We start from the raw sequence: 23,938 nt of genomic DNA on the forward strand, positions 1-23,938 counted from the left end.
CTGTCTTGAGAATTCAATAATGGGCTCTATATAGATTCATCAGATTAAAAAATAAGCCAGGGCTTCCTCCCCTACGCCCAAGGACAGGATAAAGATCACCCATGAGAAGCAGGCAGAGTGATTTAATACGAGGCCCCTCCTCAGTAGCGTTGGCTGTGCCAGTCGTTGTTGTTGACCTGTAGCAACTCTGTCACAACCTGCAGGATGTTGTAATTGTGTTTCTTCAGCAGCCTGAGATTCAGCTGCCGGTCACAGAATCCCATTTCGAAGAGATGGGCCATCAGGGCTGCTGTCTGATCTTCAGAAACTATTGGCTGTGTAGAGTCAAGAAAAGCAGAGCAACGTTTTTGGTATCATTTATGTGCCTTGTAAATTGTTATCATCTTGAAAATCTACAAATCTTTCCAAGATCTGTTTAAAATATTAGGGAATTGGACGCAAGGCTATGGCCAACTCCTGTCCACCTGACACTATGAGGCCGCCTGAGGGAGCACTGGGAATGCCCTGCTCTGGATTCTGTATGTTTGTACCCGAAACCGGGCAACTAATGAACTGTCCTCAGAACCAGGAGGAGGAGGCTTCAAAAGGAAGCATTCTTTGGCCTGATGAAGGAAAAGATGCAAGCAAGCACTGGAAACACCGTGAAGATAAAGGTAACTGTGCTGACGGGGCCAGTGGACGCAGGGGCAGAGACGGCTACCAGCAGAGTTCAGTCAGCTATGCGAAGGGGCTGAACAAGAAACTGCTTGCGAAATGACATCTTGGGCGACCTTCTTGGCATTTTTTTCCCTTTTCCTTTTTAAAGAACAGAAGCAATCCACAAAAGAGGGAGCTAACACTCCTTTACCTCCCTCTTTGGGCCAAGCCCTGTGGTGGACACATAACCTTCCTAAATCCTAACACTTTGGATTACCCTCACTTTTTTTTTTTTTAATTAACATATAGTGTATTATTAGTTTCAGGGGTAGAGGTCAGTGATTCATCAGTTGCATATAACACCCAGTGCTCATTCCATCATGTGCCCTCCTTAATGCCCATCATCCATTTACCCCATCCCCCCCACCTCCCCTCCAGCAACCCTGTTTGTTTCCTAGAGTTAAGAGTCTCTTATGGTTTGTCTCCTCTGTTTTTGTCTTATTTTTAGTTTTCCTTCCCTTCCCCCATGTTCTTGTTTCTTAAATTCCACATATGAGTGAAATCATATGGTATTTGTCTTTCTCTGACTTACTTCGCTTAGCATAATACCCTCTAGTTCCATCCACGTCGTTGCAAATGGCAAGATTTCATTCTTGGATTACCCTCTTACCATTTACTTACTGTGCTGACTATCAATTAACTCTCTTATGTAGGAAAACGGAGATACAAAATACCTCGTTTGGCAGGGTTGTTGAGAAGATTAGGACAAGACTGTGTGTACGTGTTGAGCACAGTCTCTGGCATTTCTCTCTACACCTAACTCCACTGTTCCCTTCTTCCCTCTTATTTCAGAAGAAATTATCCATCCTCCTTTCCTGGATAATCCTTCCACATGTCCTTTGCTTGCTATTTCATGATCTCTCACCACCTCAGAAATCTCTTTCTGTGAATTATCCTCTCTCACCTTGACTGTTAACCTCCTTTGCTACTGGCTCGGCCAACTATAGAAACATTTATCTCGCTCTGCCTTCTGTGGCCCAGCTTTCGCTCCTTCCCTTTGTGCTACAGCTCCCTCTTGAGAATGAAGCATACTTGCACTCTCCGAGTCCTCTCCACTTGTGCCCTGTTCTCTAGAGGCACTGGCACCTCCTCCTCATTCAAGCTCCCTTCCCTGAGCTCCAGCACATCTTCCTCCTACTTCTTAGGCTCCTGGGCAGGGCCCTTCTTCTTTCCTGGATCCTTAAAGGCTGCTTCTTGCTTTACACCCCTTCTTCCTGGGAACTCTCACCTAATCACATGGTTTCCGCTAGAATCTGTATACAGGTGACTTGACCTCCAGGCCAAATCACTCCTCTGGGAGCCACAGGTACATGCCCACCTGCACTGTGGGTAACTTTACTTGGATGTGCCTTAAATTCCACACCATCCAAAACGGACGTAATTTTCTTCTCCTCCTGCCCAAATATATCCTTCTTCCTGCACATCCTCTCTCTTTTAAAAGATTTTTTATTTATTCATTAGAGAGAGAGAGAGCACAAGCAGGAGCAGAGGGAGAGGGAGAAGCAGACTCCCTACTGAGCTGGGGACCCAGGACCCAGAAATGAAGGCAGATGCTTAACCATCTGAGCCACCCAAGCGCCCCTGCTGCACATCCTCTCTTAATGAATGGTACTATCCATTGCCCAAAGCCAGAAACTCGGGATTCCTCCTTGACTTCTTTCCAGCCTCTTAATCGTTCTGCCATTTCTCTTTCTCTTCTACCCAAGTTCTTTTCCACCTTCACATGGATTCTCAAATGATTTCTTTAGGGCTCCCCCAACCTCCACACTATAGTGGAATTATCTTACTAGGTAGAAATCTGATGTTAATCATTTTCCTAAAACCCATTCACTCTCCTCCCCCTCAACCCCCCAATTACCCTTTAAAATAACACCCAAACCACTTAATACAGCACCCCACCTACATAAATTGGGCTTTTCTCTTCTTTCTCTTCCCAGCCCAAATTCACCTTTCAGGCTCACATTTCCAACTTTTTACTGGCTAGTCTCTGTCACAATGCTGTTTCTCTTTCCTGGCACATACTTATTTTGTCCTTAAGGACTCAGTTCAGGCATCACCTACCAGGAAGCCTTCTCTGGCCCCGCGCAGGGGCCCACAGCAGGCTGAGGTGTTCCACCCGAGAACACTGGTGCAGGATCTTATACTGTACTGTTTACCTCACTTGCGTCCCACTCTCTTTGGGCAGGGACTGGTGTCTTCTTCACCTTGTAGCATGTACTTGCAAGAGCTCCCCACACGTAACAGGTCCTCAACAAACACTAGGCTTTTTTTCCTTTCTTCCCTTAAATAACTTGGCTAAAGTCCTACAGCTAGAAAGTGGCAGAATGCCATACTATTCTCCAACCCAGACAGGCAGCATCATTTTCACCGGTGACTTGGCTTTGGTACAGGAAAATGAAACATACACTGACCTGGGCAGTGACTGGTGGCCCAGCAAACAAGGCCTTGTATGCAGAAGCAGCAACGGACAAAGCCCCCTTTACCAGTCCTCCAGCAATGCTGCTCCCATGGTGGTGGTGCCTGGGGAAGAAAACCAAATTATCTTCCTAAAAAACACAAACCATTATCTTCCTACAAGCTAATCTGGGCTCTAATCCTTGAAAGAAAATGGATTTCCCTGAGAAAAGAAGTCAGATGTAAAAAGAGAATGTGATCATTTTCCTACTAGTTTTATAGCTACAAAGCTTGGTTTGATGTAGACCCCAGATCTACTGCTGCAAGATAAGGCCTGCAGGAAGACACCCCTCAGGTTAGTATACCAGCCTTCTGTCCCAGCTGAAAATTACAGGGTCAAGGGCACAGAGGGGTGTCAGCAGTCTGTCTCCTTAATTATCATCTCAGAGGATACACTTCCAAAGGAAATGTGATTTTCTGGGCACTGAAGGGAGGAGTGCACCTTGCCACTAATCTGAGATGATTGGGAACAGAGATGCAGGTGTGTCTAAGTAACCATTACTAAGATGATCTTCCTGCCTTCTTTGGTACTAAGGTGAGGTGAATTTGAGAGTACTGGTCTGGAATGTGAACACTTTTTTTTTTAAAGATTTTATTTTTTAAGTGATCTCTACACCCAATGTGGGGCTCGAGCTCACAACCCCAAGATCAAGAGTCACACGCTCCACCGACTGAGCCAGGCAGACACCCCTGGAATGTGAACACTCTTAAATGTAACTGGAGCCCTCTGTTCAGTGTTGCTCACAAGCTTCAGGAGAAATAAGAACAAGAAGGAATGATGGTGCTCCTTCTTTGTCCTCTGGAGGTGGCACATGAGCTTTGAGAAGCTTGTGTAAGCAGAAGCAGTACTAGGATATCCACCTGCTTCTGAAGGAAGAGGCTGCACAGGGTCCAGTTACCTTGAGTGGTCATAGCTCTTCTGTCTGCTGTTTACAAGTCCTGATGAGCCTCTGGGCTCTAAAAGCAAAAGGGCTATTGGTTAGATGCGGCATCCACAAGTGCCTAGTGTTTAACTCATAGTGAGGCGAGTTTTGAGAGGCAAGCAGCAATCTGATCACAGCATTTATTTATTTATTTATTTAAAATATTCGGGAAATTTTGCAGGTGGTTTTTAAGTGATAAGGAGGAACTGTCCAGAATGCAATGCAAGGTGACTGTTTATTTAATCAGAAAAACAAAGCCTATAATCCTATCATACCCATTTATTAGTTTCTAAGTACTTTCAGGTTTTGTTTTTTTGATTAAGAGTGGGAAGTGACTTTGAAGGTCTACTAACAACTTCAAGGTGCTATTCTCCTTATTTTCGATACAACAGCCCCTCAGGTTTTATGACCGTGCTGAACCACTTCAAGGTCACACAGTGAGGAAAGGGGAAGCCAGGCCTGGAACCTAGACTGGTCTAGCTCCAAAGCCTGTGTTCTTTCCACTGCAGCACAATGCCCACCTCTGTGAGGTCTCATTTAATAAATATGAACCTAGAGGACAGAAAAGAATGTGAGGGAGGGCCACAGAAAAAATGCAAGGGCAGGTTTCCAAATAATGCCAAGAATCACAAAGACAGAGTGCCTATTTGTGCTTGGTTTCGTTAGAAAGGAGCACAGAAAAAGACATCAAGCTCAGGCTGGTCGTTACCTCCTCTGATCTGATCGGGGACTGAAGGAACTTCTGGTACGGTAACTGGTAAATCCACTCCTGGGGAACCATCTGGCTGTGCACAAGGAGGGCTCCTTTCAGAAAGACACAATATCAAAAGTCAGCTGAAAAGGCACCTATGGGGACGCTGGAGAAACAGTACACAGGGCACAGCTGTGGCAGATTCTCTACAAAGGCTTCACTTTTCTGCTCCAGATCTCACGTTTGAATGTAGGGATCAGGTGGGAAGGGCTCATTCTACTTCTGGTTTTCCTCTTTAGCTACGGTCAAGCTAGAGAGACCGGCTTGAGTTGGGTCGCTCCCTGCTCCATTAAGTGGTACTAGTTAAGGGAAATGTCTAGCTCCCTGAGAGAGTGGTTTAAATCCTAGTCCAGGCTCCACCATCTGCCATACCATGACAGAACAATGACACACACAGATCAGGAGATAATGAAAAATAATTGCTCTCTGGTTTTAGAATACATTTTTTTCATAACAGTTTAAACTTCCTATTATACTTTGGGTTGACATTAAGAATGAGTTTTGCTGCCTTTACCCATGAGTCAATAAAGTGGGGAAGGAAACACAACTTTTATTCATCTAAATTCTGACTTTCCTATGGGAAAAAGTCTCTTCCCATGCTGACCAAAAAAAAAAAAAAAAAAAGAGAGAGGGAGTCGTTTTCTCCCTATGCCACCTGTGAAGAACAGCCCAGCTGAGGGGGGTGTGGATAGTACCTGGACAGCTGTGGTGGAGGCCCCACCACCTCTGGGATGAGGGGTACTGTGTCCAGAGTCTGTGAGGTCATGAGGATGTCGCTGATGCTCTGCTCCTGCAGCTGGTTCTCCCCTCCAGTGAGTCTCTCCCCAGCCTCAACCCCAGGTTCGCCTTCAGCCCCTCGCTCCAGGCCTGGCTGTGAGAGTGCAGAGCTGTACATGGAGTCGCCCAGGGGGCGACTGGTATCAAAGCACTCAGGCAGGATGATGATGTAATCCTCTGAAGAAGTAGAGGACTGACTCTGAACTTCATCTCTGAGTTCATCCTGCTCTTCCTCTTCCTCCTCCACAACAGCTTCTTTGGCGCTATGGACAACCACCTCCCGCTCATCTCCAAGTGGTCCCTCTTCAGGGGAGGCAAATTTCACTAAAGGACGAAAGCAATCCATTTTAAGCTATAAACCAAAAGCAACTCCTAGTGCTACCCTTACCTGATAAAGCCTTGTGGGTCACGAGCTACAATCATGAAAGCCAGAGGAGGGGGATGGCCAGAGGGCAAGGCTGCCCGTGAACCACTAATGGCCACATTCTAAGTCTGAAGCCTAGGCAAAGCCAGAAAGAACTGAAGCTCACGAGGTACAGAGAAACACCAAGGCTTCTGAGAAGCACCATGAATCTTAAAGACTAATCAAAACGGATATATTAGCTAAGGGTGCTATAACAAGAGAAAACATTAGGTGGTGAGTACTGCAGGACTGTATGCCTACTTTCCTCCCTTTCTTTGCTAGGTAAGGGATAGTCATGGCAGAAAATCAGCAAAACAAGGATGAGGGAAAAAGAGATACCTATAATCCTATCAGACATAACTACTGTAAACATTTTTTGTTATGCATTTGTACATAAGTCTGGGGGGGAGGGGGAAATGAGTGTGTGTATTTTAAAAAGAAGTGAGACAAATCGTATTTAAAAGTATAGGTCTTGGGACGCCTGGGTGGCTCAGTCTATTAGGCGTCTGCCTTGGGCTCAGGTCATGATCCCAGGGTTCTGGGATCGAGTCCCACACTGGGCTCCCTGCTCAGTGGGGAGCCTGCTTCTGCCTCTGCCTGCCGCTCCCCCTGCTTGTGCACGCTCTCTCTCTCCCTGACAAATAAATAAAATCTTTAAAAAAAATAAGTAGAAGTAGAGGTCAAATTTTATTATAATAAGCACCAGAAATTTTCCCATATTATTTTGATGCACTAGAATTTGAAGTTTTGGATAGTTCTTGAAATACATCGTATGGTCTCTACCTATCCAACACCTAGAAGTTTCTGTTATAAAGGAAATTAATTACAGCAGAATTTAACCTTGGGAAACTTAGTTTGGTATTCATGCTTCTGCCCACTGTTTCCTGGACTGTGTCCTTGGAGAAAGGACACAACTACAGCTGCCAGTGCAGGTCTCTGCTGAAGAACTCAGTCAACTTACAGGAACACTCCTCAGTGCAGAATTCAGGCAGCAGAAAGCAGCTGCTATAGTTCTGCCCCTGAGAAAGGGTGAAGCTGGGACATGGTGGCTGCTTTGCTTCTGAGGCTATAATTACAACGGTCAGGTACAGTGTGTGGAGTTTACAGAAACCACCATGATCCAAATTCTAACAAAGACCACCCAACCGCCACTCTCAGTGACGAAGAGCCCTTCTTCCTATTCAGGTTGGGCAGTCACAATTCAATCAGTGCCCTGCTAGCCGGGGGAACTCGGGGACACTCACTGTGCAGGGACTTCTGTCTGCAAGGTGGGTTGTGATCCGGGGCAGCATCCAAGGTAAGGGATCGGATTACAGTCTCACACACGAATTGGGTCCCACTCAGGTCATCTTCTGCTTCCTCCACTGAGGCAATGTTCGGAGCCTTCCTCTTCACTGACACTGTGGGATCTGAAAGACAAAATGAGATGCTACAGAAAACCCACTGAGATGCTAAGGTAAGTGTAGGAGGGAGTTTGTGTGAAAATGGTGTAATACGGCAGGGGACAATGCATACACTTGACAAATATTTAACCCCTTACCGGGAAGCACTTTAAATCCCGCCCCTTCGCTCTCTTCCTGTATCTGCCCCAAGCCTGGCTTCTCTATTAAAGGATTGTCATGCGGCAGAGGAGACATGCAGGGAGTCATATCTGGAGAATGAAGACAGAAGAACCATCAACCAAAAAAAAAAAAAAAAAAAGCAACACATCATTAATGGTGTCTAGAAGCAACAGCTCACAGGCTTCTTGCCTCCTGCAGGGCTGAAATAAATCTAGGTATGCTTCAAGGTCTGTTGTAAAGAATTTCTCCAGACCATTAGGTGTGGAAGTATTTCAGATCAATGAATACAAGAAGGGTCACAGTCGTCTGGCCTGAGAAACCATGGCCAAGACACAGAACCAGGAATGTAAAGGAATAAAAGGACATAACATTTAGAGAAAAATGAAGACCCGCCCCCCAAAGATTTTAAGTAATCCCTACACCCAACATGAGGCTTGAACTCACAAACCCAAGACCAAGAGCCATACGTTCCACTGAATGAGCCAGCCAGGTGCCTCAAGGGTCCCTTTATGGTGGAGAAGCCTTGCACAAACATGTATTGCTGACTCTGACAGACAACAGGGAAAAGGAGGAAAATGGACCCATGGGTGCAGTTTTAATGTCACGCTGTAAGAGAAATCCTTGCCATGTATTTCCTCGGAATAAGATTCTCACTACCAGGGTCTACGATGTAGCACTTTTGCATCTGTTAATAAAATAAACAACATGGGTTGAATGACATTCTTACCCACGGGAGTATTGTGGGGCACTCTCTCCAATTCTTGGACAATGTTTATATCCAACAGCTCAAAGGACAGCAGGTCCTGAGGACAAAAAGGGCAACATTAGGCTACTTGCAGTGGATGTTGGAGCCAGGTTTTGTCTGAGGGGCCTTGTAGGCCATTGAGCTCCACACCTTCCTGGACTCTGTTCAAATTCATGCCTCACACCTCAGTCAAGTGAAATCAAGATGAATGAAGTGGGAACTAGATGTCCAAATAACCAAGTGGCAGGAAAGAGAGAAAACGCAGTGGGGGTGAAAGTGAACCCGAAAAGCAGAAACGCAGAGGCAACTAAAGGGAAGCTGTGGGGAAGCCCAAGATTGAGTTCCTGATTCAGGAGAAACATTTAGAGGCCTGCTTCCACAGGCGATCCCCCTGCCACTCAATGCATCTGACTCGATCCAAGTGGGCAGATCTCTAACTCACTGAGCACCGCCTGTCGCTATACCACCTTCTCAACAAGGGTAAGGACTCTTCCTCCACTGCCTTCTGTCCCTTGCCCCCCAAAGTGCTCAATCTTCCACCTGGGCAGTCAGAAGGTCCACGGATGGGATATAAAGCTCCCTCTCGCTGGCAACATTTTTTGTCTTCTGTGTGATGCAGGTTCCTGTTCCTTTGGTCTGCTCAGTCGCTTCATCAAGCTGAATTTCTTCTTTAGCCAGAAGAAAAGTTTCCTATACAGACAAACCATTGGGACAAATTTTAGGCCCTCAACTGAACTCAAAAGGAAAACTGATAGCTGCCTCCCTAAAAACCAAAACACTGCTGCATCTTGTTTCGAGATCATCTTAGACTTACGGAAAAGTTGCAAAAATAATACAGTCTGTTCACTTACTATCCCCTTCACCTAGCTTCCTTTAATGAGGAGTTAGATTAACCATAGTAACAACTGTCAAAAGCAGGATGTTAACTTTGGTTAACTAAATCTAAGCAGTAAAATGCTCTAAAAAACAGTGCTCCACCGCCTGGGTGCGGGTAGAAAGAAAAAGAAAAAAGTGCCCCAGTAATAAAGGGAAGTTGCTTAAAAAAACTGCACCAACTAAAAACAAGGGCAAGACTTCCTTAGTATTTAGGGAACACACGCATGGGATGTTCGGGAGAGAGGAGTGCTAAGGAGCAAAGCCATCAGTCCGGCCGCTCAACAGGCCAGGCAGTTCCGTCTTCCCACGTGCAGCAGAGGCTGGCCAAACTTCATTACAAAGAGATACAAAAGCATTGAGGAATGCCTGCACCAAGATCCTAAGGACATGCCAACAAAGCCCAAGGAATGGGCCCAATGGAAGCATACTGGCCTGTTAGGGGGAGGAGCTACCCTTTCCTGATTTCTGGAGGAACGACCAGCTGTGAGTGGGCTGTTGTAGCGTTAGTCTCCCCTTCCAATGCTCACCTCTTGCTGGCAGGTGAGCTCATTAGCTTTGCTTGAGCGAATCATGCCCTTTTCAATGTTCTCAGGGCTCTCTGTAGAGGGGAAAGGATCCACAATGATACTGCACCAGATCCGAGGCCCAAACTGCTGGCCTTTGTGAGAAAGACGCCAATGGGAAGTGTACGTTCCCTCCAAGGCTGGTGCGATGAACTCCACAGACACAACCCCCACATGGCCGGCCTTCAGGCAGGGAACCAAAACATCCTTCTTTTCTGTAGAAGCCAAAGTTAGGTTTCCCCACATGAACTTGAGCTGAAAACAACAAGGATAAGAGAAAGAAAGCTTGTCAGCTTTCTGTCACTTCAAATCACGTCATCTTCATTCCGTGGGGGGAGAAAATACCTTTGTGTCTCCACTCCATTTGACATTTCCGGTATTTTTCATCCTCCAGTGTTTGATAAACTTGGTTCCTGGTTGAAGGTGAGTCCCATCAGGCAAATTCTCATCAACAAATGCTGCACTGAGGGTCGGCATAACCGGGGCACAGGGCTGCAAAGGAAGCCTGAACAGAAATTCAGACAGTCACTTATGTTGGGTATGATGGCTTCTGAATATCTAACACTGTGGTTCAAGAGGCTGAGAGTGACACAATGTACTGATGCATTTGCCTTAAAAATAATACTAATGAAGATGCCTGGCTGGCTCAGTCAGTGGAGCATGCAACTCTTGATCTAGGAGTTGTAGGTTTGAGCCCGACGTGGGGGTACAGATTACTTATAAAACCTTTAAAAATAATAATACTAATAAAATTTTTGAAAAAACAAGACAGAGGAGCACCTGGGTGGTTCAGTTGGTTGGGCATCCAAGTCTCGATTTCAGCTTGGGTCATCTCGGGGTTGTGGGATTGAGCCCCGTGTTGAGCTCCATGCTCCATGGGGAGTCTGCTGGAGATTCTCTCCCGCCACCCCTCCTCCCACACTCTCACTCTCTCAAAAAAATAATTGATTTTATTTGTTTATTTGAGATAGAGAGAGAAAGAGTGTGCGAGTGCACACAAGCAGGTGGGGGAAGGAGGCAAATGGAGAGGGAGAAGCAGACACCTTGCTTAACACAAAGCCCGACATGGGGCTCAATCCTAGTACCCCAAGATCATGACCTGAGCTCAAGTCAGATGCTTAACTGACTGAGCCACTCAGGTGCCCCATAAATAAATAAATCTTAATAAATAAATAAATAAAAATAGAAAGACAGATTTGGGGCACCTGGCTGGCTCATTTTGTAGAGCATGCGACTCTTGATCTCTGGGTTGTTAAGTTTGAGCCCCACGTTGGGTGTAAAGGTTAGTGAAAATAAAATCTTAAACAACACAACAATAAACACCACCAAGACAAATCTTACTCCTGAACTGAAAAGCTCTGGTGAGGATAAGCATCCATAAATAAAAGAACTGGAGAGTCAGGCTCTTCAAATCCCAACTGCCTCCACTGAAGAGAGGTCATACCATCCAGTTTGGAACCTTACGGGCTGCTCTAAGAGTCAACAATGACCACCAAACCACCCTTTACGAATGCTAGGATCAGAGAATGGGAAGTTTTAATTTTTTTTAAGATTTATTTATTTGAGTGAGAGAGCGAGCTCGCGTGCATGCTAGGGAGTATGCAGAGAGGGAGAGAGAAACTTCAGCAAACTCCCCACTGAGTTTGGAGGACTGACGCGGGGCTTGATCTCAACACCCTGAGATCATGACCTGAGCCAAAGTTGGATGCTTAACTTGACTGAGCCACCCAGGCGCCCCTAGCATGGGAATTTTTAAGAGTTTGGGTGTTAGGAACTGCCGATAAGTAAGAGAAAACCTGGCTGAAGTTCCAATTTTGGAAGGCTGAACCTCCAGCCTTGGTGCCCGTCCTGGCCCCGGGCTTACATCAGGGTATTCGATTGCAGCAGGCTCTCGGGCCGGCCCAAAGGGGACCTGGGGCTCTGGAGTCCATGGATGGAGCTCCACAGATGAATCTTCCTGTGGAGTTTCAGCTGCTTTTTGAGTTCCTTGACCTCTGCCTTTCGCTGCTTCTTCTCAGCTCGCAACCTTTGCTTTTCTGCTTTAAGAAAATTCTTGTCGACCTGTTTCTGGAGCCTGTGAGGTAACAAATGAAAAGTCTTAAAAAACAAACCTCATAAACAAATCTTGAAGCTATTTTAAGCCACTCGTAGCCTCCATCAGTGCCAGCTTCTAGCTTAACTTTCTTTCTACAGTTCTCATTTCTGTCTCATTAGCTTCGGCTCATCGTCCCCATTGTCACACATCAACTGGAAATGCCCAAGAACTAAGGAGACTGCAGTTCTGTGATTCATGCCCCATCACCACAACCAAGATGCCCATCCGAGAACAAGCCTCCCGTGTACTTATGGTTTTACCTGGCTTGTTCCAGAGCAGCAGGGAGACGAGGGGCAGGGAACCTCGGATGAGAGAACGCTTCAGAAGAACCCACCACAGGTCTCCGCAACTTCAGCAGGATGTGGTTGGAGTCATGGGCATATGGCCCGGATTCACAATCTTCACAGATATTGTAGGATGGGCACAGGCTGTGGGGAAAAGCATGGCAAGTGGGAAGTACCAGAGGTAGTGAGAGAGGAGACCAGACTTCCATACTGGCTATATTCCTAGCTAGGTGGTAACCTGAGCATGTCACCTGGCCATGCCCTGTCTCAAGTTTCCTTATTAATAAAATGAAGGTAACAGCACTTAATATGTATCCATTTCAAAGGAAAATCTATGGGAGAAAACAAGACATGAAGGCATATGGAACAACAGGGAGAAGATAATCCCTGGTGATATAATTTTGTTTTGGGGAACATAACTTCATCTGGCTCTGTCAGTTCAAATGTATATCCAAACACATCAACAATCTGAATAGTTACCTTTTTTTTTTTTTTTAAAGATTTTATTTATTTATTTGACAGAGAGAGACACAGCGAGAGAGGGAACACAAGCAGGGGGAGCTGGAGAGGAGAAGCAGGCTTCCCGCCGAGCAGGGAGCCCGATGCGGGGCTCGATTCCAGGACCCTGGGATCATGACCCGAGCCGAAGGCAGACGCTTAACGACTGAGCCACCCAGGTGCCCCTGAATAGTTACCTTTCAAATAGTATTTCTTGTGGGTGACGAATAGCTGGTTTCCAATCTAGAGCTTCTATCTATGTGTGATGCTCAGAGAGAGCGTATGCCCAATTTCCCTCTACCTCTCCAGAATGCCAGGAAGGCCTGTTCAGAGGTCTTCTAACAGCTCCGCGTTCCGAGGGGACCGCTCACCTGCACTGGTAGCGCACACCGATGATCCTCCTCTGGCAGCTGCTGCAAGCAATATGCCAGTTGAACTGGTTTTCTGGCAAAAACAGTGTTTCCTCTGAAATGGGCACTGAGACTTCTGATGGACAGGAACCCAAGGATGGGTTCTGGAGGACTAGCTTCTCGTGTAATTTCTGTTCAAGTTTCTCAACTGTTTCTTTAACCACTTGCTCTCTGAACTAGAATACAGAAGATGGGAAAAAAGCCTCAGCTCCAACATTGGAAAAAAGCCTGAAGATATCAAATAGACCAGAGACCTTACTGTCTCTGGTATAAGAACATCATAAACAGCTAGTAGCTACTGACTGAATGGACAGAGATGTAGCGAAAGGAGGTCTATTCTTTCCACATGTACACTGGTTCGAAGGGGATACCAAGAAATCGTTTTGATGAGTAAATTGTTATCTAACCTCTTCCTTCTCAAGCATAGAGACTTGTTCCTTTCCCTCATCCTTAGAATGAGGCTCCCTCTTTTTCCGATACATCCCTGTAGAAGTTAGGAGCTTTCTGGACTAGTACTGCTCTAGTTTGGAAATGATTAGCTATTCTCATTCTCCTGCACCAGAGGCAGCAGACATCTGGGTTCAGCTTTCTATTCCTCCCACACTCCACCTGTGCCAACACGGCTGCTAAAACCCACACCAGAGAGAACACTCACTGTCTCCAGGTAGCTTGTGAACCAGTCTGGGGGCTTGTCTTGAGGCTGGTCTGCGTCACGGGGAGCAAGTGGAAACCGCTGCAAGGAAACACAACCCAAGATCTTGGAGGGTGCCTTTTTTTCCTGTTTAAGATAATTATTTTTTCAAAAAGATTTTGATTTTTTTTTTTTTTTTTTAAGTAATCTCTACACCTAACATGGGACTCGAACTCACAACCCTGAGATCAAGAGTCACATGTTCTACCAACTGAGACAGCCAGGCACCCTTGTTTAAAATCATTTTCCTGAAATGCAATACTTCGAAGTTTCTTTTGTCAGGTAACAGAAATGTATGGTCAAAAAAACCCAATAAAGAGTATGACAAGGTACAAAAGGAAAACAAAGTCTCTATTATCACCCTCTTGCCCCTTCTCCAGAAGTAAGCAGTTACCAGTTTCAGAAAGTCAGGCAGAGATGGTCATAGTAACTCCCAAATCTTTGATGGACAGCTCAAATGTTACATCAGAGACAATGAGACCTAAGGCTCGAAAAACTATGTAGAGACAGGTCCATTCCCTTCATACCTGGGCTGTAGGCCCCTCTGGGGTCTTCATGTCTGATCCTAAGACCCTCACCAGTGACGAATAATGTGCAAGTGGCTTCTTCCCTGCCCTCACGACTGGCCGCTTTTCTGGTACAGCTGGTGGTGGGGCTTCGTGGACTTGCATCTGCAGTTGGTTTCCCTGCTTCACTGCCATCTGAGAGGGTACGTTACGAAATAAAGACATATCACGTGATTCTCCTTTCCCAAATGAAATCTCAAAGACATCTGAACACAAGGGGTATGGTGATTTATGCTGAAAATATTAGAATTTACCTTTATTTTATTAAATCTAATGGCATATACTATGCTAATAGTCATCCTGCTGTTTTTTTTGCCCAAAGTGTTAACTAGGAATGGTTTTATTATCAAAAACACAAAAGTAGGTTTAGGACAGCACTTTATTAGGTGAGATGTTCTCATTAACTGGGTTACTACTTTTCTGTTGAACTGGTTTTTATGTATGACCCCCCTTCTGGGTTTAAAAAAATTTTTATTTATTTATGAGAGAGCGAGCGAGCATGAACAGGGAGAGGGGCTGAGGGAGAGAGAGAAACAGACAAACCACTGAGCAGGGAGCCTGACGTGGGGCTTGATCCCAGGACCCTGGGATCATAACCTGAGCTGAAGGCAGATGCTTAATCAACTGAGCCACCCAGGTGCCCCATCCCACTTATGGATTTTAACCTCAACTTTTCAAAAAAGTCAATCCCAGACTACCAGAACCCAGGAAACTTAAAAGTTATATCCTATAATTAAGCGTTTATTTTTCCATTAAGAATAGTATTTTGGAAAATATGCTTGGGTGGCTACCTCTTTTTGAAGAGCATCTTCTTAAAAATCCTATTTTGAAAACTCTACTTCAGGGAACATTTGAGGTTCCATGAAGGTACTCCAGTGTCCAAGAAGAGATTAGGGGTCAAGTCCATCTGTTTCTAGATCTCCCCACTTGTCACCCAGTGACAAGAACTATTTTTTAATCTATTTTTACATATTAAGACTTAAGCTTCCATTTAAAAATAGCATTCTATGGTCAAAAAGTTTGAAAGGTATTATTTTAAGATCAGGGATCAGCAAATTTTCTTAAAGGGCCACATAATAAATATTTTAGGTGTGCAGGGGCGCCTGGGTGGCTCAGTTGTTCAGTGTCTGCCTCCAGCTCAGGTCATGATCTGAGGGTCCTGGGATCGAGCCCTGCATCGGGCTCCCTGCTCTGCGGGAAGCCTGCCTTTCCCTCTCCCACTCCCCGTGCTTGTGTTCCCTCTCTTGCTGTCTCTGTCAAAAAAATAAAATCTTAAAAAAAAAAAAAAATTTTTTTTTAGGCTTGCAGGCCATACAGTTTCTTCTCAAGTCTGCACAAAAGCAGCCACAAACAATATGTAATAGGAATGGCTGGGTTCCAATAAAACTTTATTTATAAAAACATATGCCCAGCCCACTGGCTAGTTTGCCAGCCCCTATTCTAGACCATAAACCAAGAAGCTGGTAGTAAAATGTATCTATATAGTCTGTGGAAAAAAACTGCTCAAGAAAGGACTATAATGAAATGTGTCAAAATATAAACATGGGATCTCATTATAGCAAGTACTATGTAAAAATGTATATAAAAAGTCTTGCTTCTTGAGACAGGGCAGGCTTAAACAACATCTAGACTCCCGAGGTCTGAGATTTCTTTCTTTTTTTTTAAAGATTTTAGTTGAGGGGTGCCTGGGTGGCTCAGTTGTTAAGCATCTGCCTTCGGCTCAGGTCATGATCCCAGCATCCTAGGACTGAGCCTCGCATCCGGCTCCCTGCTCTGCGGGAAGCCTGCTTCTCCCTCTCCCACTCCCCCTGCTTGTGTTCCCTCTCTCGCTGTGTCTCTGTCAAATAAATAAAATCTTAAAAAAAAAAAAAAAAAGATTTTAGTTGAGAGAGAGTGCGTGAGCGTGTGCACTGGAGCACAAGTGTGTGTGTGGGGGGAGGAGCAGAGGGAGAGGGACAAGCAGGCACCCTGCTCCGCAGCCATCAACGTGGGGCTCGATACCAGCACCCTGAGATTATGACCTGAGCCGAAGGCAGAAACTAAACCGACTGAACCACCCAGGCATCCCCCGAAGTCTGAGATTTCTGACTAAACAGGTAAACAGTGATTATGGGAAAGACAGAAGAGTTTTGAAGCCCACACACTTTTTTTGAGTGAAATTACTGTAGCTTCTGAGAATAGGGAAAGAGAAAAGCCAGGAGTTGGTAAAGGGTGAAAGGGTGTGGGGGACAGCATGTTACAACACCTTAAAAGCAAAAAGGAAATGGGGCAGCTAGGTGGCTCAGTCAGTTAAGCATCCGACTCTTGATTTTGGTTGGCTCAGGTTGTGATCTCAGGGTCATGAGATCGAGCCCCAAGTTGGGCTCCACGCTGCGTGTGGAGCCTGCTTAAGATTCTCTCTCTCAGGGCGCCTGAGTGGCTCAGATGGTTAAGCGTCTGCCTTCGGCTCAGGTCATGATCCCAGGGTCTTGGGATCGAGCCCCACATCGGGCTCCTGGCTCAGCGGGGAGCCTGCTTCTCCCTCTCCCTCTGCCTCTCTGCTCATGCTCTCTCTCTGTCTCAAATGAATAAAATCTTAAAAAAAAAAAAATTCTCCCTCTGCCCCACCCCATCGCTCCCCGTGCACTCTCTCAAAAAAAAAAAAAAAAAAAGGCAAAGAGGAAATAGGAAGACCACATGAAAACTGGGAAGAAGGAAATTGTGAAGCATGAGATTACTCAGAGTATCTCAACTAAGAGAAACCAGGGTGGGGCCCGAATGTCCAAAACCAAGAGACAGCTGGTAAATAAGAATTTCTGAATAAAAACCAAGAAGACTGGCTAAACTGTTGAATCCAGTGGCACCCACAATGGCGATTTCGACCAGGCAAGAGAAAGGGTTAAACCAGCTCCCAATTTAAAACAATCTTGCCTTGGGGCACCTGGATGGCTCGTTAAGCATCAGACTTTTGATCTCAATTCAGGTCTTGATCTCAGGATTTTGAGTTCAAGCCCCACCTTGGGCTCCACAATGGGCGCTCCATGATGGAGCCTACTTAAAAAAAGAGAATCTTGGGGCGCCTGGGTGGCTTAGTCGTTAAGCATCTGCCTTTGGCTCAGGTCATGACCCCGGGGTCCTGGGATCGAGCCCTGCATCAGGCTCCCTGCTCAGCGGGAAGCCTGCTTCTCCCTCTCCCACTCCCCCTGCTTGTGTTCCCGCTCTCCCTGTCTCTCTCTCTCTGTCAAATAAATAAATAAAATCTTTAAAAAAAAAAAAAGAGAATCTTCCCTTTCCCTCCCTAGACCAAAAGTGATTGTGGAAAAGAGTTTAGTCGTGGATTAGAAGTTCATAAAGGATAGTCAAACTTTAAAGAAAAAATCTTAATTACAAAGGTGGTAATGAAGGGACAGCTGGGCACACCTTAAAGAAGTGACCTTGAGGAATGCTCTAAATCATTATTGACAAACAAGAGGTGAACTCAATAGTTTGTACCTTAAATTCTCCTGCATTATCCTGTAACATTCTATAGGAAACAAGGTAAAGGAAGACGAAAAGTGTGGACCAGAAAGCATCATTTCAGTTATTATTATTTTTTTAAGTAGGCTCCACATCCAGCGTGGAGCCCAGTGAGGGGCCTGAACCCATGGCCCTGAGATCAAGACCTGAGCTGAGATCAAGAGTCAGATGCTCAACCAAATGAGTCACCCAGGAGCCCCTCTTTGTATTTTTAAATGCTACAATGGTTATACCAAGACCAAAAATGAGAGGAAACAATAACTAGAAAAGAATCTTTATATCAGGAGCTGCCTGGCTGAGTGGTAAGCCCTACTCATCACATTCTCTCTAAAAATCTGTTCTGCTGGGATGCCTGCGTGGCTCAGTTGGTTAAGCATCTGCCTTCGGCTCAGGTCATGATCCCAGGGTCCTAGGATCGAGTCCCATATCAGGCTCCTTGCTCAGCAGGGGGCCTGCTTCTTCCTCTGCCTCCTGCTCCCCCTGGTTGTGCTTTCTCTCTCTCTCTCTCTGACAAATAAATTAATAAAATCTTAAAAAAGAAATAAAAATCTGTTCTGCTGTGTTTCATTAATGTCTGCCCATGGCTACTGGAATTCAGGTTCTAGTTTTAATAAATTTTTTAAAAAAGATTTTATTTATTTATTTGTTTGTTTGCAAGAGAGGGAGAAAGCACAAGCAGGGGGAGGTGCAGAGGGAGAAGCAGGCTCCCCACTGAGCAAGGAGCCCGATGCAGAGCCTGATCCCAGGACCCTGGGATCATGACCTGAGCCGATGGCAGCTGCCTAACCGACTGAGCCACCCAGGCACACCTAGTCAGTAAATAGTTTTAAAATTATTTGAAAATAAGATGAAATGATCAATGATCCTTACCTTAAGTGCTTCTTCATACTCTCCTAAAAAGACAAAGAACATATACTGTGATATTTCTTCACCAGCCCAAAGATTCTATTTAAGTACAGCCAATCCTTACTTTTAAGGATTTTTTTGCTTACAATCCTTATACATGAACAGCTGCTACCTTTTTGCTGACAAACTCCCTTCCGATCCCATTGTAAATAGAAACTACTTGTAGATTAGTTCTCTCTCTTAAATTCCCCTCTTTCTGCTACTGGAGCCTTCCAGCTACTGAAACCTCAACCCAGCGGCCTCATACTAGGTTTAGGGAAGCTCAGGACTCATGAGAGTTCATGCATATTGTTAATACAGGCAGGCCTCCAACATACTGCAGGTTTGGTTCCAGACCACTACAAAAGTGAATATCGCAAAAAAGCAAGTCAAATGAATTTTTCTGTTTTCCAGTGAATATAAAAATTATGTTTATACTATCTGCAATCTATTAAGTGTGTAATAGCATTATGCCTAGAAAAAAAAAGGTACATACCTTAATTTAAAAAAATACTTTATTGCTAAAAAATGCTAACCATCATTGGGGTTTAGCAAGTCGTAATTACTGATCACAGATCATTATAATATATATAATAACAATGAAAAAGTTCGAAATATTGAGAGAATTGTCAAAATGCGACACAGAGTGAGCAAATGCTGTTGGAAAAAGTGATGCAGGGTTGCCATAAACCTTCAATTTGTAAAAAAAAAAAAAAAAAAAATTAGAGCTGGTTAAAATAAGCTTTGGGGGGGGCTAGCCTGGGAGCCTATTCTTCAAAGAGAACATTGTTCCTGTGGGAAAAGGTGCTCCAAGCTCTGAACAATCAACCATCTTATAATTAAATTCTGGAATACCATTTTATATGTTTGTAAGTTGACAGTAATATATATACCAAGTCAGGGACAAAGGCAACACCAGGAGAACAGAGTTGTATGTGTTGAACTGGGAGGCATATTTTCAGAAGATTACCATCTTAAATATAAGAGAACCTTCCATTAAAGCTGTCCTAGGGTCCAATCAAACGCACTAATCTACATACAAAAAACTGCTACAAAATAAAAATCCGCTATGTATCTAATGCCGATGGCTGAGTGAATCAGGTGTCAATTTACTGCATACTAAATTCCACTCTAAAATAAATACTGCAGCAAGATCTGAGTGGAAGTGGAAGTGTATACACTCATGAACAGACTAAAGCTTTTAAATATGGCTGAACAGGTTCTCTCAGGAACTCACCTTGACTATTGATGGATACCTGTAAAAGGACAAAAGCAACAGTGAATATAAACTTCCTGTCAGTTGAACATTTTTGTTACTAGGACCAGCCTCACAGATAAGATGCACAATCTCAGATTGGGGGTCAGCTTTTCCATTATCATGAACTAATTGTGAATAATAATTAAGGACTTTTATTGCTTAACTCCTGTATCCTCCTTATATTTCAGGTACATTAAGAGGCAACATAATACAGTGGTTAAGAGCCTGGGCTCTGGAGCCAGAAGGTAGGGAATGAACCGCTACTCTACTATTTCCAAGCTTTTGTGCTTCTGGGCAAGTTACTTAGCCTCTCTGGGCCTCAGTTCCCTTATGGGTAAAAGATAGATAATAACATAACACCTAATACATAGTAGTGTTGTTAGTCTGACATGTAACCACTCGATAAAGGTTTGCCATTATTTTTATTATTATAAACTAAATGGCAGCTTGTAAGATATTTGAACTGTATCACTATATAGTTTTAGAAGTTATCTCTCAAGTTTCCTTCTTCAATGTTGCTTCCTTATTTCTTAACTCCATCTCAGATGCCGCTGTCAGCTCAGAACATGCAATTATCAAGTACATTTAAACCACTACACAATGAAAAAAACACTAGTCTGAACTTTTCAATCCACCATCACTCTTGAGAAATAAGATCCCTATTCTGGATACCTGGCCATGGGTACCGTCATATACTTTACCTCTTCATTTTCCTCATCCAGGTATTTTATTTGAATAGTGGTCAGATCAAATGAAACTTTTACCTGCAAATGAAATGTACATGCTATATGATCAAGATATCAAAAAGGCAGGTTGTAACAGAAACCCAGAAGTCATAAAAGAAAGGATGGGCATATTTCATTATGTAAAAATCAAACATTTAAATGGCATAAAAGAAAAAAACCATGAACAAAGTCAAAAGACAAAGAATAGTGGGGGGGTATTTACAACTCATAACAAAGGGTTATTATCTGCAATACACAAAGACCATCTGCAAAACTGCTAATTGTTAAGATCAACACAACCCAGGTAAAAGGGGGCAAAAATGTATAGAGATTTCATACAAGAGAAACAGTTGTGCCCAACAAATATATGAAAAGATGTTCAACCTTAATGGTAGTCAGAACAATGTAAATTTAAGCAATGAGATGTCATCTCAACAGAATGGTGAAAAAAGTTTAAAGCCATAATTTCCAATGTTGTCAAAAATCCAGGGTATTGTCATACATTTCTTTTATTTTTTAAAGATTCTATTTGAGAGAGACAGACGGCACAAGGAGGGGTAGCAGCAGGCAGAGGGAGAAGCAGGTTCCCTATTGAGCAAGGAGCCTGATGTGGGACTTGATCCGAGGACCCTGGGATCATGACCTAAGGGTAAGGCAGGAGCTCTAAAGCCAGGTGCCCCTTGTCATACATTTCTATGAGGTGCTACAATTGTTCTGCAAAGCACCTGGCAGTATCTATTAGAATTTAAAATTACAGGTATTGTGACCCATTAATCTCTCTTTGGGAAACTATCCTACAGAACAGTGCATAAGTTATAAAGACAAAGAGATCTCTCCCGTAGTTTATTATACAATGGTAAAAAGCAAAACAACAACAACAAAAAAACCCTTTTTTTGAGGGCACTGAGTAAGTGAAATAACAACAATGAACTCATAGATACAGACAACACATTGGTGGTTGCCAGAGGCGGGGGTGGGAGGTGGATGAAATGGGTGAAGGTGGTCAAAGGTACAAACTTCAGTTATAAAACAAATCCTGGGGATGTAATGTACAGCATGGTAAATACAGTTAATAATACTGTGCTGTATATCTGAAAATTGCTAAGAGAGTAGATCTTAAAAGTTCTCATTACAAGAAAAAAATTGTAACTATGTGTGGTGACAGATGTTAGCTAGACTTATTGTGATCATTTTGCAATCTATACGAATAGAACTGTTATGCTGTACACCTGAAACCTATATGTTATAGGGCAATTATACCTCAATTAAAAAAAAACTAGATACAATCTTTCAGTAAGAAATAGTTAAATTATGGTAGGACAATATCAAAATATTGTAGACAATCCATAGCTTTAAAAAGGATGAGCTCAGATCCTTATCTATTGATCGAGAACTCTCTGTAATATACTGTTGGGGAAAAAGAGCACACTGCAGAATTATGTTTATAGTACGATCCTAGGACGAAATCTGTATGAACATGGAAAATGTGGATAAGTATATACAGAGCTGTTAACACTGGTTACCCCAAAGAGGCGGGAATAGTGGATGGAAGGAGGAAGGAGTAGAAAGATAGTAACTTTTTCTTTATATATATTTGGATTGTTTCACTTCTTATAATGGGCACGTATTACCCTTGTATAATTTAAAATTTACAATAAAGAAAAAAGTTCAACTCATTTAACTACTAGAAAAAGAACACTAACTGTGTTTAATTTTCAGATCATTTGACAAACAGACCCAACTTTCTGGATAACCACCTGTTTAGAACAGTATAAAGAAATAATTGCTGGAAGACAGAGAACTAGATCAGATCATCTTGTGAAGTCTCCCCACCTTTTTTTTTCCTTTTTAGTTATCATTCCACATAACCAAATAAAAGCAGGCTTTTACCAGAGTTTCGTTGGATAAACACAGTTGTGTAGGAAGTAAAACATTCACCACTGCAAACCAAACAAAAACAGAAGAGTACAAAGGGCAAACCAAGAGGAAGAAAGGCACTGACAACAACACAAGAACAGATGAGTAGTTAAGCACCTGTGGGAGTTTTTCTGCTCAACTTTTTTTTTTTGTAAGTAGGATCCAGGCCCAGTGTGGAGCCCAATGCAGGGCTCGAACTCACTACTCTGAGATCAAAACCTAAGCTGAGATCAGGAGTCAGATGCTTAACCAGCTGAGCCACCCAGGTACCCCACTGCACAACTTTTAGATACTCAACCTCTGACCTAGCAATAAAAACGATTAGCTTGCAAAACATAGGTTATATCCTTGGTGGTTCACAAACCACAGGAACATATCTGCTCTCAGGCAGAACATTTAGCTGGGGCCTGGTTAGGGTGAGGCCCACACCAATTCATTCCTCATGCTGTTTCTAAAATAAACAGTTTTTAAAAGTCCTAGCTGCAAATTAAATAATTTGTTTGTACCCTGGGGGGTGGTGGTGATGGTGGTGCACATCTATATGAATACTGAACCCCTGTCAAAGGTAATTTTCCAAAAGGCCTAAAAAAGGCAAATATGACAGCTATGAAACAACACAGCTAAAAATAGCTACCTTTGAAAAAATTACGCTTAAAGGATGGAGAAAAAAGTAACACTCACCATAGCTTCGACATCAGCCCAAGTTGTATTTTCTGGATCGGAAACCAGAAAGCTTTGAGTTTCATTTTTAAAAGTCACATTTAGAGTAACCTGTGGTTCCATGCTGTGGGGCTAGAGTTGAGAGGATGGGGGAGAGAGAACACATATTAGAGCCAGTTCTAGAAACTGCATAAACAGGCATTCAACAAAAGCTTGTGAAGACCTAATACAGGCTAGGCTAGGAAGATACCTGAGTGAATACAACAGTGTCTCTGCTCTTTTGCTATCTATCTGTTTAAAAGATTTTATTTATTTACCAGAGAGAGAGAGAGCATGAGCAGGAGGGAGAGGGAGAAGCAGGATCCCCAGAGTGGGGAGCCCGATGTGGGGCTCAATCCCAGGACCCTGAGATCATGACCTGAGCCAAAGGCAGACGCTTAACCGACTGAGCCACCCAGGCACCCTCTTCTCCTATTTATAACCTGGTGGGTGGCTTAAAACAAACTCACTGTTTTGTTTTTTATTTTGTACTATTTTTTTATTATGTTAATCACCATACATTACATTAGTTTTTGATGTAGTGTTCCAGGATTCATTGTTTGCGTATAACACCCAGTGCTCCATTCAGTACGTGCCCTCTTGAATACCCATCATCAGGCTAACCCATCCCCCCACCCCCTCCCTTCTAGAACCCTCAGTTTGTT

At 43.8% G+C, this 23,938-nt stretch overlaps 1 protein-coding gene and 1 long non-coding RNA gene across 4 annotated transcripts in view; one reads left to right on the forward strand and one right to left on the reverse strand.

Annotated features, from left to right (window-relative positions):
* Positions 1-17,363, forward strand: part of LOC115942798 (uncharacterized) — a 56,222-nt gene extending 38,859 nt beyond the window's left edge. The window contains exon 6 of the long non-coding RNA XR_014140465.1: positions 17,341-17,363. This is a non-coding gene — a long non-coding RNA (uncharacterized LOC115942798). The remainder of the gene's footprint in view (positions 1-17,340) is intronic.
* Positions 106-23,938, reverse strand: part of NBR1 (NBR1 autophagy cargo receptor) — a 27,980-nt gene continuing 4,147 nt past the window's right edge. For 2 of the 3 annotated variants that reach the window (XM_031021835.2, XM_006750535.3), the window contains exons 2-21: positions 23,256-23,366; positions 20,634-20,696; positions 19,912-19,930; positions 18,660-18,682; positions 14,256-14,429; positions 13,693-13,770; positions 12,999-13,213; positions 12,106-12,273; positions 11,615-11,824; positions 10,096-10,255; positions 9,715-10,005; positions 8,852-9,001; positions 8,294-8,369; positions 7,545-7,655; positions 7,249-7,413; positions 5,520-5,925; positions 4,783-4,877; positions 4,050-4,107; positions 3,108-3,216; positions 106-314 (exon numbers count right to left, since the gene is read on the reverse strand). In XM_031021835.2, the coding sequence (XP_030877695.1) occupies positions 141-314; positions 3,108-3,216; positions 4,050-4,107; positions 4,783-4,877; positions 5,520-5,925; positions 7,249-7,413; positions 7,545-7,655; positions 8,294-8,369; positions 8,852-9,001; positions 9,715-10,005; positions 10,096-10,255; positions 11,615-11,824; positions 12,106-12,273; positions 12,999-13,213; positions 13,693-13,770; positions 14,256-14,429; positions 18,660-18,682; positions 19,912-19,930; positions 20,634-20,696; positions 23,256-23,357 (2,847 nt within the window). In that variant the 5' untranslated portion in view covers positions 23,358-23,366 and the 3' untranslated portion in view covers positions 106-140. The remainder of the gene's footprint in view (positions 315-3,107; positions 3,217-4,049; positions 4,108-4,782; positions 4,878-5,519; positions 5,926-7,248; positions 7,414-7,544; positions 7,656-8,293; positions 8,370-8,851; positions 9,002-9,714; positions 10,006-10,095; positions 10,256-11,614; positions 11,825-12,105; positions 12,274-12,998; positions 13,214-13,692; positions 13,771-14,255; positions 14,430-18,659; positions 18,683-19,911; positions 19,931-20,633; positions 20,697-23,255; positions 23,367-23,938) is intronic. The other variant, XM_031021836.2, reaches the window with a different exon arrangement.

Source organism: Leptonychotes weddellii, chromosome 15 (genome assembly GCF_054177405.1).
Source record: "Leptonychotes weddellii isolate Sample4059 chromosome 15, ASM5417740v2, whole genome shotgun sequence".
Taxonomy (NCBI): Eukaryota; Metazoa; Chordata; class Mammalia; order Carnivora; family Phocidae; genus Leptonychotes; species Leptonychotes weddellii.